A 12,240-nucleotide genomic window follows, 5' to 3' on the forward strand; every position below is an offset into this window, starting at 1 on the left:
TTTTCTTTTAATTTTACTTCTGCAACTAACACAAAGCTGGGGAGAAGTATTTCAGATTTCACACACACACACCCCACCACAGGTCTTTCCCTTTCAATAGTTCATCTGCAATTTCTATTTGCTTCTTGTGTTATCATCCACAGAAAACAAATTACATAGCAACACACACCTGACATTACTTACGTTCTAAAGATTTGATCGGTGTTATCTTTGCTATGTCATTGAAAAAAATCACATTCATGTTTTCATTGCCTAAAAAATGCATACACTTAAAATTAAATGTATTTAATTTGAAGGCAATATCAGCTGAATTTTCCATGAGCCAGTTGCAGCAATCTTACCAGGTTTCATGATACCGTTAAACCTCTTTGGTACAAAATAAAACATCAGGTCCATGGGTGGGCATTCCTCATTGTCCTGCTATTTCCAAGGTTATCGGACCTGCTACGTGGCTAAAAGCTCTTCTTAGGGAGACTGTTCCAAACGGCAAGAACAAGATGGCATCAGAGCCGTCATTCTACGGTACCAGGCTCCCTGACCTCAGGGTAGTCACCTTGTTCACCCACCCTCCTCCCAGGATGCCAACTCACAGTGGTCCTAAAAAACATAGCAAAGCTCCTTTCCCCCTGCCCTTCGCTGGAGGGAGAAGGGCATTACTATCCAAGTAAAGGCAAAAGGAGAAATACACTCGACTCTAATCGCCCATCGTTTGGTCTCCATTTAGCATGCAGATTGCTTCAGAGAGAAGAGGAGGGGAGCAGCTAGATGAAAACAGAGACACTGCAGGAGGTCACAGAAAGGAGTACACCGGGCCAGACGCTGAGCTCAACACGGGGCACAGGAACTCTCCAGTTGCACAAAGCACCTACAACTGCAATTCTCCGAGCGTGTTGGTCAACTGCTCACCACTATGCAAACTTTTCCAATTTGAACTCCAAGTCCGATTAGCTCTGCCTTTGCTAATCGCCCTCTCGAAAGCTAACCAGGCCGGTGGCAAGGTCCCTACGCTCACACAAACACACACCGGTGGCAGGCAAACTCAGCAGTTCACCACAGGAGTTACCCGCAGGAACACTTAACGGGAAGCGTATCACTTGAAGCATATTCTATTTGCATTAACCCATTAGGTTAACAGAGAAAATGCTGTCAGCATTACGCAGTTCACTAACTAGCAGGGAGTACTCAAGTACATCATGACAATAACCCCAGCGGTATCACAATTCTTTGACCACACCACATTCTTAATGATACCTGTCAATATTTTGATAATGAAATTAAAGAGTAACAGCATAAACAACAGGACAATAAAACATTCGTTATGTCATAATCACAGGTTATAAGGGAAAATATATATTGGTTCCCCCAGATGCTCAAGAAAACCATGACTTCATACAAAGTCGTATTTTTTAAAAAAATAAGTTGAAGTGTGCCACATTTCTTCATGTGGATGGCTTACAAAGGAATTTGTATTTAAGTTTACTAATCCTTTGCCATTTTCTCCCTACTTGCTGTGAATTTCTGTAATATCTGAAAGCACTGTGGTTTTCCAGACTCCCATTATAAGAAAAATGCAATAGGTTTACTTACGCATTAGGTTGTAAATGTGCTTTTCTGCAACATGTTCCGTAAACAGCTTTATAAGGTCATCTTTTAAGTCTCTGTTAAGCTTGGTTTCTATGTAAAATTTATTCTGGAAAATAAGACAGAAGTTTTCAAGCTTGTTTTTCATATTAGCAAGTAAAGTAAACTTACTTCTTCCCTGAATAAAAATAGTTCAAAATTTTAAAGCTGTAGAATATTTGACTTGTAAAGGGCTTCCTTGGTGACTGTATTTATACTAAATAGAACATTCCTGTACAACAAAAAAAACATGTATTTAAAATTAAGAATGCATGTGGTACTATTGGTAACAAACGTACTTACATACGGGCGTGCATATTTTTTTTTCCCCTGTATCTACAGATATATCTCCATATCCATCCAGATTGGGGAGTTTGTAGAAAAAAAACTTCATTTTATAACTTTATAAATGCTCTAACACCGCAACAGGGCTAGACATTATGTTTATAACAAAAGAAAACGTTTTTACCAATGTCTAAAAGTGTTTAAGCCATTAAATAGGTATGTTACAATAACAAATGTTCAGTACAGCTATCCACTTCTGTGGTTCACTGATAATCTCAGAGGATAGCTACTCAGAATTAATCAACTGTGGAAATAAGTAACATATACAAATCTATACAAAACTGAACTACATTAAAATTTTTAGGATTCAATCATCTTGACCCACTCAGCATTAATAATAAATTCACCTCTTCAACCCTCAAAGGAAATTCTATTCCTATGAGTTCCTTGAGGGCCTCTATACCTAATGTACTATTTGGTGTTATTCCTCAGTTCCTGGCCTGCAATTAATAGCAAGATTTCTTGTCTGTATTTTATTCATAGGTGGGTTTTAAATGCTGGAAAAAATAATTGTTTCAAGATAAATCTCCTATCGTTACAACACTAACATGGAAATAGAACAACTGAATTCATCTGGACAACTTGTGTAAAAGAGTTAAACAGATACTGTAATAGAAAATCAACTTAATCAAAAACAACGTACTGGAACACTTATCTGAGAGATTTACTAGAGGAAGGGATATCTTAAGGGAGAAAGGTTTTTCCACACTTTAAATCAAGTTGTTCTCCTATTCGCTAAAGCATTTAACATAATTGAAACAAACCCTCAGAACACTACTAGACTGATCTTTACATTTTTTTTGTGAAACCCATTCTCCAGGCCATTACCAAAACTATACACACACTGTAATAAACTGTCCATGCAGAAACCACTTAAATTTTCAAGGCAAGCATTCAGGAGCAGTTATTTACCTTTAATGAAAACTGAACCTGTTAGAACAAAGGCAATCCAAGGGCTGAATACATGCCCCTATTGAAGTTCAGGTTTGTTGCAGTGACGGACAACAATCTTAAGAAGATTTTTTAAAAATTTAGTAACTTCCTACTGCCGGTTCCCTCCCTGAAGCCATCCTACCTGTAGAGGTTTTATCAAGGGCTATTACTCAGTTGTCTCCCCCTCACCTGGGCCTGTTCTTTGAACAGAGATTGAGGGAGAGGCTCTGCAAACAGAACAACTTGTCTTGTAAGAAACAGACTAACTTCATTTGTAATATTTTTGGTCAACGGTGAATTGCCATTGCAACAGAAATGCACAGCAATTGAAGATATACATCTCCTATGAAGTGTTAAGCTACACGCCATACTACAGTCTTTCATCAGACCTAACTTCCTAAACCATTTCCACCCTGAGCTTCCTGACCACATACGACCATGTACCCACTGGTGCAACACCCAGGAGCGACCAGAGCATCTCAGCACAAGTCTGCTGACCTGAATCAAACCTGGCAAGGTCAAACTACTGATTCTTATTTATGAGTTGACGGATAAGATGCACCCAGCTAAGGAAATAACTCACTCTGTTCCTTTCCCAGCCTCCAGACCTTCTTACACTAAAAGCAGCTGGCAACAACATGGGCAAACTGTGATGCTTTCTTTTGTTTAGGAGTTGGAAAGCCTACACCTTAAGTTTCATAACTAGAAAAGCAACAAAAAAAAAAAACACAGTATTTTCAAGGAGAAGAGTTACAACACAGTACTTACACATAAGACAACTGTAAAATACTCTTCACATTTTCTCACTTGGAAACACCTTTCCAAAAGGATGTTACACTTGCGTGGATTTAAATAGACAGTGAAAAATCACCTAAGACAAGTACTACAATCCACAGTCTAAAAGGAGGTAGCAGAAGAGCTGTCACCTTCCCCATTCTTGTTAGTGGAAAAACAGGAAGATTTTCTGTATAAGATGTCACTACCTAGCCTGTACAAGTATGTCTTGAAAAGTGTCAAGTCACCTAAAGGTCTAACTGACAGGTAAAAGGTCAGCGGATAGCAATAATTGAGAAAGTCAGATATGATAGAAGCATTTCTCCTACAAAACACCATATCATAAAGCAATCTGGCAAACGTTAAAAGACATAATTGTGTTAATACTAAGAGGAGAGCAATAAATACTTGAAAGAGAAAAAACAGTATATGAGTGCTTATCATATCATCCACATATATATATACACACACACTCATATATGTGTATACAGACACACACAAAATGCCCTCTAGCTGATAAGCAACAAAGTGCAATACCACCCAGTAAGAATAGTAATATTTTAGAGGCAATGAAAAAATTCTTAACTATCCTGAAACCACAGTGCTCACAAATGTTAGGCTCATTTCATGCCACAAGGTAACAGATTTTCAGTTACATCTCTAAGTATAATTAACAACTGAGAACCCATTATAAAAAAGTATATCATCTAAGCGCTGATTTTATTTTTTCTTGAAGTGGAAATACGATTTTTATTCATTCATGTGTGCAGCATACTGTGATATGTACAATCTGTAAGCATACAGAATAACCTAATTTATATTTACAAAGCAAGCAGTTATTTACTAGGAATTATTCTTAAGAATAAAGCACTGTGTGCTAAGCTGACTTCCAATTTAATTTGCTTTATCTGCGGTTACATCCTAGAACTTTTGAAGGAGCTTAAACCCACAGAATTCTGGAGGGACAAAAGTGCTTTGGGCCTCCATGCTTTCTTGAAAAGTCCACTGTAGCAGCGTAAGACTGAAAAAAATCCATCACCATGTGAAAAAGAAAACCACTAGTGCTCCTAGCAAAAGAAGGAAAAACCGTCTCAATTGCAGTCAGCCCTCTCAACCATCGCTTAAGATAATCTTTGAAACACACCCTGGTCACCATATACAAGCGGGTTAAGAAAACACCTTTCCTGTATTCCCAGCATTCGCACACAAGACTATGGTTTGGCACATACTAGGAGAAAGAAGAAAAGTGCTGCTGTTGATACCAAAACACACAGGACTAAGCCTAAGGCAAAACACTATGCCTTTTTTGGCCACCAAGGGACAAACGCGTGTTCCAGTTGTACAAAAAAAACCTCCAGGTTTTCCTTGGCTTCATAGATTTTTTTTAAATATTTAAATTCATGTTAAAAATTTTCCTAAGCAGCAACATAATCATCCTGTCAGGACAAAGTTTATCACTGCAACTCAACAGCTTTGGAAACTCCTGATTAAAGCAATCACATCACTACCAAAAAAAGGAAAGCCCTGCCATCTCTGATAAAAAGGCAGAGTTCAACAACTTAGTCCTCTTCACTTAAAAATACATTGACAGCATCTATTAAAATAACTGCAAAGCTAATTTATACTGTAGAATAATTAGGCTTTCACCTCTTGCAATTGTTTTTTAATTGTATTTTCTTCTCTAAATAAAGGAAACTGCTATTGCTGTATAAGAGAAAACTTGATTAGATGCTACAATGTAAAATTGCAGGAGTGGCTGTACATAAAAGGACTTCCAAATGCATACAGAAAAAACTGAGAGGAAAACATTTTTCATCCTGACTTCTCTAGAGATATTTTCCACATCATGCACAACACTGATTAATAAATTATTTCAGAGAAAAAGTATGAGACTTGATTTAACATTAGCCTTCAAAACCAGCCAAATCAGCATTACGTTTGGCAGCAAGAGGAACTAACACATAAGTCACCAACCCTGAGGCCTAACTTGAGTTAAGTCACTTAAATGAGAAAGTGTTTGCAGGAACAGAGTTTTACTGCCTGAACAAATCACCAGTCATGCTTTAAAGAAGCTTCTTCTTTAAAATTATAGAGTACTTTCACTTTTCTTTGCTCTCAAATTAAAAAAAAAAAAATACTATCTAACTATTCATTTCACAGGTCTGTTTATTACTCATTAACCATTTTTACTATGTTCAGATATCAATTAGACTCAAACTCTAAAAAAAAAAATGACGGGATACAGAGCACTCCTCATTTGAAGATACAAACACCACATCACAACTGTGTACAAAGAAAGATGTGGAAATCTATTCAGCAATTATACCTTGTCTGGTCATACAGACAAAGCTTGTAATGATAAAACCTGTCTGTTTATATGTCCATCATGAACATTTTTTAGATGTTAGTTACTGCAGTCTTAATTGTTAAGGATAGATTTTGACCTTTGATGGAAGAACCTCAGTGACAGATCTGAGCAGTCAATAAAAGTACACACCTGAACAGCTTATCTCCATTGTAAATGGATATTAAATTATCAGATTGCTTAATCACTTGTCTGCAATAAACCAGTCAAGCACACACAGGTGAAAAAATGGCTAGCATCTAAAAATACCTGAATGCAATAGGGGGAAAAAGTATCTTCCTAGTTTTTCCCCAGCATTTCAGGACAGGATTCAGGACAAAAATGTAAATCATGACCAGGAACACATCCCTTAGCTTACAAGTGAAGCTGTAGCAACGGACTTCATTCTGTATTAACTAGATAAAGAGTGCATTAGAAGACGCCCAGTTCAAGAATGACAAAACCCTCTTTTAATGCAACAAATCTATACGGTGATACTATGCTGAAAGACTATAGCAAATTACCTGCTTTCAGGTGTATTCACTGAAACATAGGAGATCCTTCTAAAATATACTGCTTCCCAAACTCTGGGAAGCTACCAATGAGGATAATTTTAAAGAGTTGGAGGTTTAGTTAATTTAAATCAGTTTAACTCTTTTTTTCTTTAAAAAAAAAAAAGGCTTCTTTTCCAACAAATACTTTCTTTAGTTTTTATTTCTAAGTGATGCCAATGCAAGGACAGTTTCTGGGAGAAGGACAAATTTCAAGCTTAAGTTATTTATTACCATAAAAAAACCCAATGAAAGTCTTGGCACTTTGACAAAAACAATGTAAATTATAAACTTCTTCAGAAGTATAGAAGACTTCATAAATTACAAAATCAGCATGACAAACACTTATAGCCAATGCTTTCTGAACCTCTGCAAATACGCCTGACAGTGCTATGAACGTTTGTCTTCATCCAGTCAACGCTCTAAATTGCTTTATCAAGCGACACAGACATTTCCAAGAAACATTTCCTTCTGTCTTGTCTGAATCGGTGCAATTTAAAAGCAAGAAACAATCATCTTTGCAGCCTGCCCAAACTACCAAGCCAACGTATAACACGCCAATAAACTATCTCTGTTCAAAAAGATATAAATAATGACCTAACTATTTGGGAAGGCTTTTTTAAAATCAAAATAAAAACCATTCCCCCCACTCCCAGGAAAGAAATATTAGGGCAGAAACCAATTGCAAAGCTCTACATTTAAAAAGCACGGCTTCCCCTTCCTCTCCCCACACAACTTGATCAGTACTGTTATGCAGGTAGCAAAACCAGGCGCGAATCGTTAAGTTCTACAAGTTAAAAATCATTATAGCTGCATTTTATTGTTTTCACTTTCAGTCAGCATCTTGTGTATGGACATACTTTATTTGAAAAGAATTTTCTAAAACTTACCATATATATGAAAAGAGGCACAATGCTCTGCAATGCTCCCATATACTGTCCAAGAGCTACGTTAAATCTTTCAATATAGAGATCTGGAGGGCTGGCCTGCAAGAAACCGTAAAAGTCAGGTTGTAATTTGAACAAGAGAAAGATCTGGAACAGCATGGGCTATGCTTTCATAGCAAACTAAAAAAACTACAAAGTATTTGATACACTAAGTCCACACAAAGCAAGCCACACATCATTCCAGAGTTTCTGCTATAACTCCCTCCAGCAAAAACAGTTTTCTTCAGTAACTGGTTTTTGCCTAGGACTATATGTCAGTACCCAGCAAAAGATCCATTCAATAAGAAATACAGTATGCCTGTAACAAACTAGCATTTAGCATATGCAAATAAAAACACTTATTAGAGACCAGACCTTCGTTTTGAAAGAACTATCTCTCACGCCTAGAGTCCAAATTTCAACAAGTGCCCCGGTGTGTGCTCTGACCCCGCTGCAGGCTTTTACTCCAGGGCAGCAGGGTGGCATTAAGCTGCTGCTTTGCACCCGAGCTGGCAAGCGGCACGTCCTCCAGCTCCAGGGAGCACTGTCCTTCACAGGAAACATTTTTAAGTTTTTGCTGGGTCACCTAAGGCAAGGCAAGTATTCAGGGTGTTGAGTTGGAGGGACTACGAAGCCACGTCTTCAGATAGGGCTCCGCAGCTGGCGTCCTGCACTCCAGGGCTCCGAAAGCCTACTGCCGTGCTCCAACACACAGCGTTACCCTGTAGCCCCAAGCAAAACTTTGCCACACAAAACCCGAATGTGTCAACTTTATGATAGGCCGTGTAGAGCCCACAGTGACAGCACTGCTATTTTCTGTGTACGATACCATCTTTCCCAAAGAAGGAAATAAGGAAGCTAAAAAGATCTGTTCCGCAGCAAGCTAAGTTAAATTGAGAAGGGAACCAGAAAAATGGGAAGCACTAACCACCGTTTCTTTTATAAATATTTATTTGGAGGGATGCAGGGGAGCTGCATGAGAGCATTCAAGGAGTGCACTTACACACCCAGGGATGGAAGTGGAGCTGGGGTAACGTGTTCCTCCACTCTCCCCCTCTCCATCCCAACCCACCCACATGCAGTGCTCTGCCCCTGGCCAAACTCCTCCTGCTTTCCCTACTATGGTATTTTCAGAGGAGGGGGTGGGTAGCTGCCTGCGTTTCTACTGTTCATATACATAACACATCTATACACACCCAAGGACAAAGCGCTGCTTGCTAATGAGAAGCAAAACTTCTCTTCCCTTGCACCATTTTCCTCTCCGACAGCGCCAAGCCGGAGGAGGACAGCGAACGCAGCAGTGACTCGGACCTTGCAAGAAAACAAGCTCAAAGATTTTTTTTAAAGCCAAAGCTTCTGTGGCATGAGAAACGCTCGAGGCTAGCTGCATCTCAACCACCTTATCGGAACGTAAAGCTCTTATCTTTACGAAGCAGATTTTTCAACCTTTGTATGGACATTCACCACGGGCCCTAAGAGAACAGTTAGAATTTATGTTGACCTTTTGCTCTATTAAGTATTCTAAATTTATAAGTTTTTTTCCTTTAAACTAACTTCTTTAGCCTGCCTCCTTAATATGCTTAATGGACACGTGGGTAATTTTCACAGCAAACACCAATACAGAGCAGACGTTTCAGAAAGGAAAGCAAAACTGGCAAAGGAATAAAGAGTGTTATTCCATATGCTGTTGCCAAAGGTTATATATGGTTATTCCTCATTTTGATCATAATTTTTTAATCTTACTGCAGATGCAGTTCTCAGGGGTGGCCAAACAAATTTTAGTTCAAAATGCCAACAATGTATAAAAGTGGCTATGAACTCCAAGGACTCCCTTTCATATATAGTTACATATACAATTTGTTGCAAATAACATGCAATGAAATCTGCATTTCTAAGCAGTATGTATTCCTACTTCACTCCTTTTTAACCTCAGCTTTAAATATGGTTATACTCTCTGATTTGTAAAGACTTGGTGTACAGCTTCTAAGATTAAAGAAAAAAGAAAATTCTACTTCAAAGAACATGTCAGATAGAAGGAGACCATAGCCTGACCAGGGCACCACTCTTCTCTCACTGACGGTTTGCACTTTTCTTTTTTAAAAAAAAAAAAAAAAAATCCCAAAACAACAAAAAAAACCAACAAAACCAAAAAACACAGAGACAGAAGTTGTCCGGACAATATGTGATTTAATCCCATGAACAGACTCTAGGCAACGGTATACAACCAGTCTGTCACCCTTTTTACAGAGGACATTAAGGACTGATATCTTTTTCCTCCACTGAAGATGAAAACCGCCAGCTCACCTCAAAAAGCCTACATCACGTTAAGAAAGATGTTTTAAGAGAGAACAACTGCACACCCAGCTGTCTCCTGAGAACAACCTCAAGAGTCCTTTAATGGAAGGATACCTGTTGACCACCACCACCTTGCAACCAAGGGGAAAACAATGCTCTAGATACAGACAAAAAAGCTAAGAAAAATCCTGACAGCTTCAGGGGAAGCACTCACTGTGTCAGGCCTTGGTCTTGAACTCTGGAATGCAAAATCACGGTGTTAACTGCGTTATCAGCATGAGATGTTACCTTTCAGTTTTATTCTCCTAATAGTCTTTCATGTCAAGCCTCAACAGCCAAGAAACGAACAGGAAAGCACATACTACCTCACTCTGCTTGTTTCAAAACAAAACCAAAACCAAAACCAACCAAACAAAAAAAGAACCCCCCAAAAAAACCCATCCCAAAAAACCCCTCTCCTCAATTATTGCTTGACTTGTAAACTAACAAAAAACCCAAAGAGAAATCAGTGTAATGAGGAATAGCTCATCTATGAATTATTGTAGCCTGTGTGGGGAAAGCAGAACCATCTGTTTTCTGTTCATTAGGGTGTTACTGTATGGCCGCCCAAAACTACTATACTGAAATCAATTACTTGTTTGAGCACAGGAACTTTCTCCACATCTCTACATTCTCATTAATAAGACAGTAACTGGAGTGGGACTAGCTTTATATAAACTACATTAATGTTATAAACTAAAAAGCAGTGTGTGGCACCAAATTCATGAATAAGTAGATGTTGCTAAGATTTTTCTAGCAAATGGCCATCATTAGAGTAGAACTTGCATTTAAAAATCCATATTTATACAGCTATAGCTATTATAAAAAAAAAAAATAAACTGCTTAGGCTGACATTTTTCACTCTTGGTCTTATTCCAAAAAAGATAACATGTACATTCAGCTGTTTTAATTACAGGGGAGGGGTGGAATTAACCATGACATTTACTTCTTACAACCCCCCAGAAAATATTAAGTCTTTAAAAACCGCTCCTATCTTACCTGAGGGATGTATTACAGAAGCTATTCAAAGAAAGAAAAATATACTGCTAGCCTAAGGTTTCCCAGGAAGGAAGAGGATCCTGAATTCTCCCCATCCTGAATTCTATCAAACTGTCAATTCAGGTTTGTGTTGGTTTTGTTTTGTTTTGTTTTTTTTTTTAAGACACTCTATACGGGGAGACAGCTTAAATCCTGTCCTACATTTGCTCTCATCTACCACTCACAGGGTTAAGAACGGTTTTCCAGTAGCAACTGTATATAGTGCGTCTGTCCTTGGTTTTGAGTCAACTACTTCTTAGCATAAAATACTATGGCTGCTGTTAAAAGCTGATGTTAAGGACATCATTTAATCTCCTTACACAACATAGTGGACATCTCAGCACCAAGAGAAATGGAAGTAACAAGAAAACACATTTAAGAAAGATGACATGTAAGACAGACATCTTCAAACAAAACAAGCAATTACAGACCCAGTATACTAAATTACCCTTCCCTTATTCGAAATCTAACATCTAGGCATTTCAATGAACTTGTGGGCAAGAAACTGCATACATGAAAAAGATGTGGGTTTTTTCAGTTTCAAAACCAGTTTGAGTATCATTCTTTGAACATACGAATGAAACCAGCAGACGTGCTGCTGGCTCAAGACAACTCAGAAATGGTTCACAAGAAAGAAACAGTGACAACAGTTCTTTGCTTGAGGAACACATAATCTGTTTATGAAAAGTCGTCCGGCACAATCAGCAATATATTCAGTAAAGCTTACACTCCTATGTTGAACGGGCAGTTCCATTTTCCTGGAAAGCATGCTCACTGCCAACATGCCAGCATACATGCTGCAGCACCTCTCCCATGCCTGCCAAGTGAAAAGGGAGATGGCTATGACTACACAAATTAACCTGCTATTCATGTAAGTGGTCTGTTTTAAACCAGTTTTTGTCCTTTCTCAAGAAAATGTAATTTGTTTACTTTGCCTTGCCTTTACTCACCTGATGCCCAGGTCTACCTCAGTAGACAAGGGTACTATCAAAATTTTTTTACAAAAACCAGACATCAAGCCAAAGTACAATTCATTCGAAGACTGACTGTGTCTTCCTATTCAAGTCTGCACTCAAAACTGTTCAAAGCTGTACAGTATCGTGACATACTCTCATATAATTGTCTTAGAGCAGGGTAGCAGATGTAGGCCATGTTTCCATGTTTGTAAAACAAAAAGACATTGTATCTAAGGACCATCAAAACTCTTTTTTGTAGTAAGAAATCTTCAGGATCTTTTCCATCTAGGAAATACATATTCATTTGTGCCGTATTTACTTCTTGCTGTAATTGAATCAGGGTCTGCAGCACCTGTAGTCTGGCAAGGAACTAAATATGACTGCAAGAATACAAGCCTTTTCAAAAAGCTGCAGGCAAG

At 38.3% G+C, this 12,240-nt stretch overlaps 1 protein-coding gene across 3 annotated transcripts in view; it reads right to left on the reverse strand.

Annotated features, from left to right (window-relative positions):
* Window positions 1-12,240, reverse strand: part of CACUL1 (CDK2 associated cullin domain 1) — a 55,285-nt gene that overhangs the window by 25,409 nt on the left and 17,636 nt on the right. For 2 of the 3 annotated variants that reach the window (XM_075155156.1, XM_075155155.1), the window contains exons 4-5: window positions 7,458-7,553; window positions 1,588-1,690 (exon numbers count right to left, since the gene is read on the reverse strand). In XM_075155156.1, the coding sequence (XP_075011257.1) occupies window positions 1,588-1,690; window positions 7,458-7,553 (199 nt within the window). The remainder of the gene's footprint in view (window positions 1-1,587; window positions 1,691-7,457; window positions 7,554-12,240) is intronic. The other variant, XM_075155158.1, reaches the window with a different exon arrangement.

Source organism: Calonectris borealis, chromosome 7, assembly GCF_964195595.1.
Source record: "Calonectris borealis chromosome 7, bCalBor7.hap1.2, whole genome shotgun sequence".
Classification (NCBI taxonomy): Eukaryota; Metazoa; Chordata; class Aves; order Procellariiformes; family Procellariidae; genus Calonectris; species Calonectris borealis.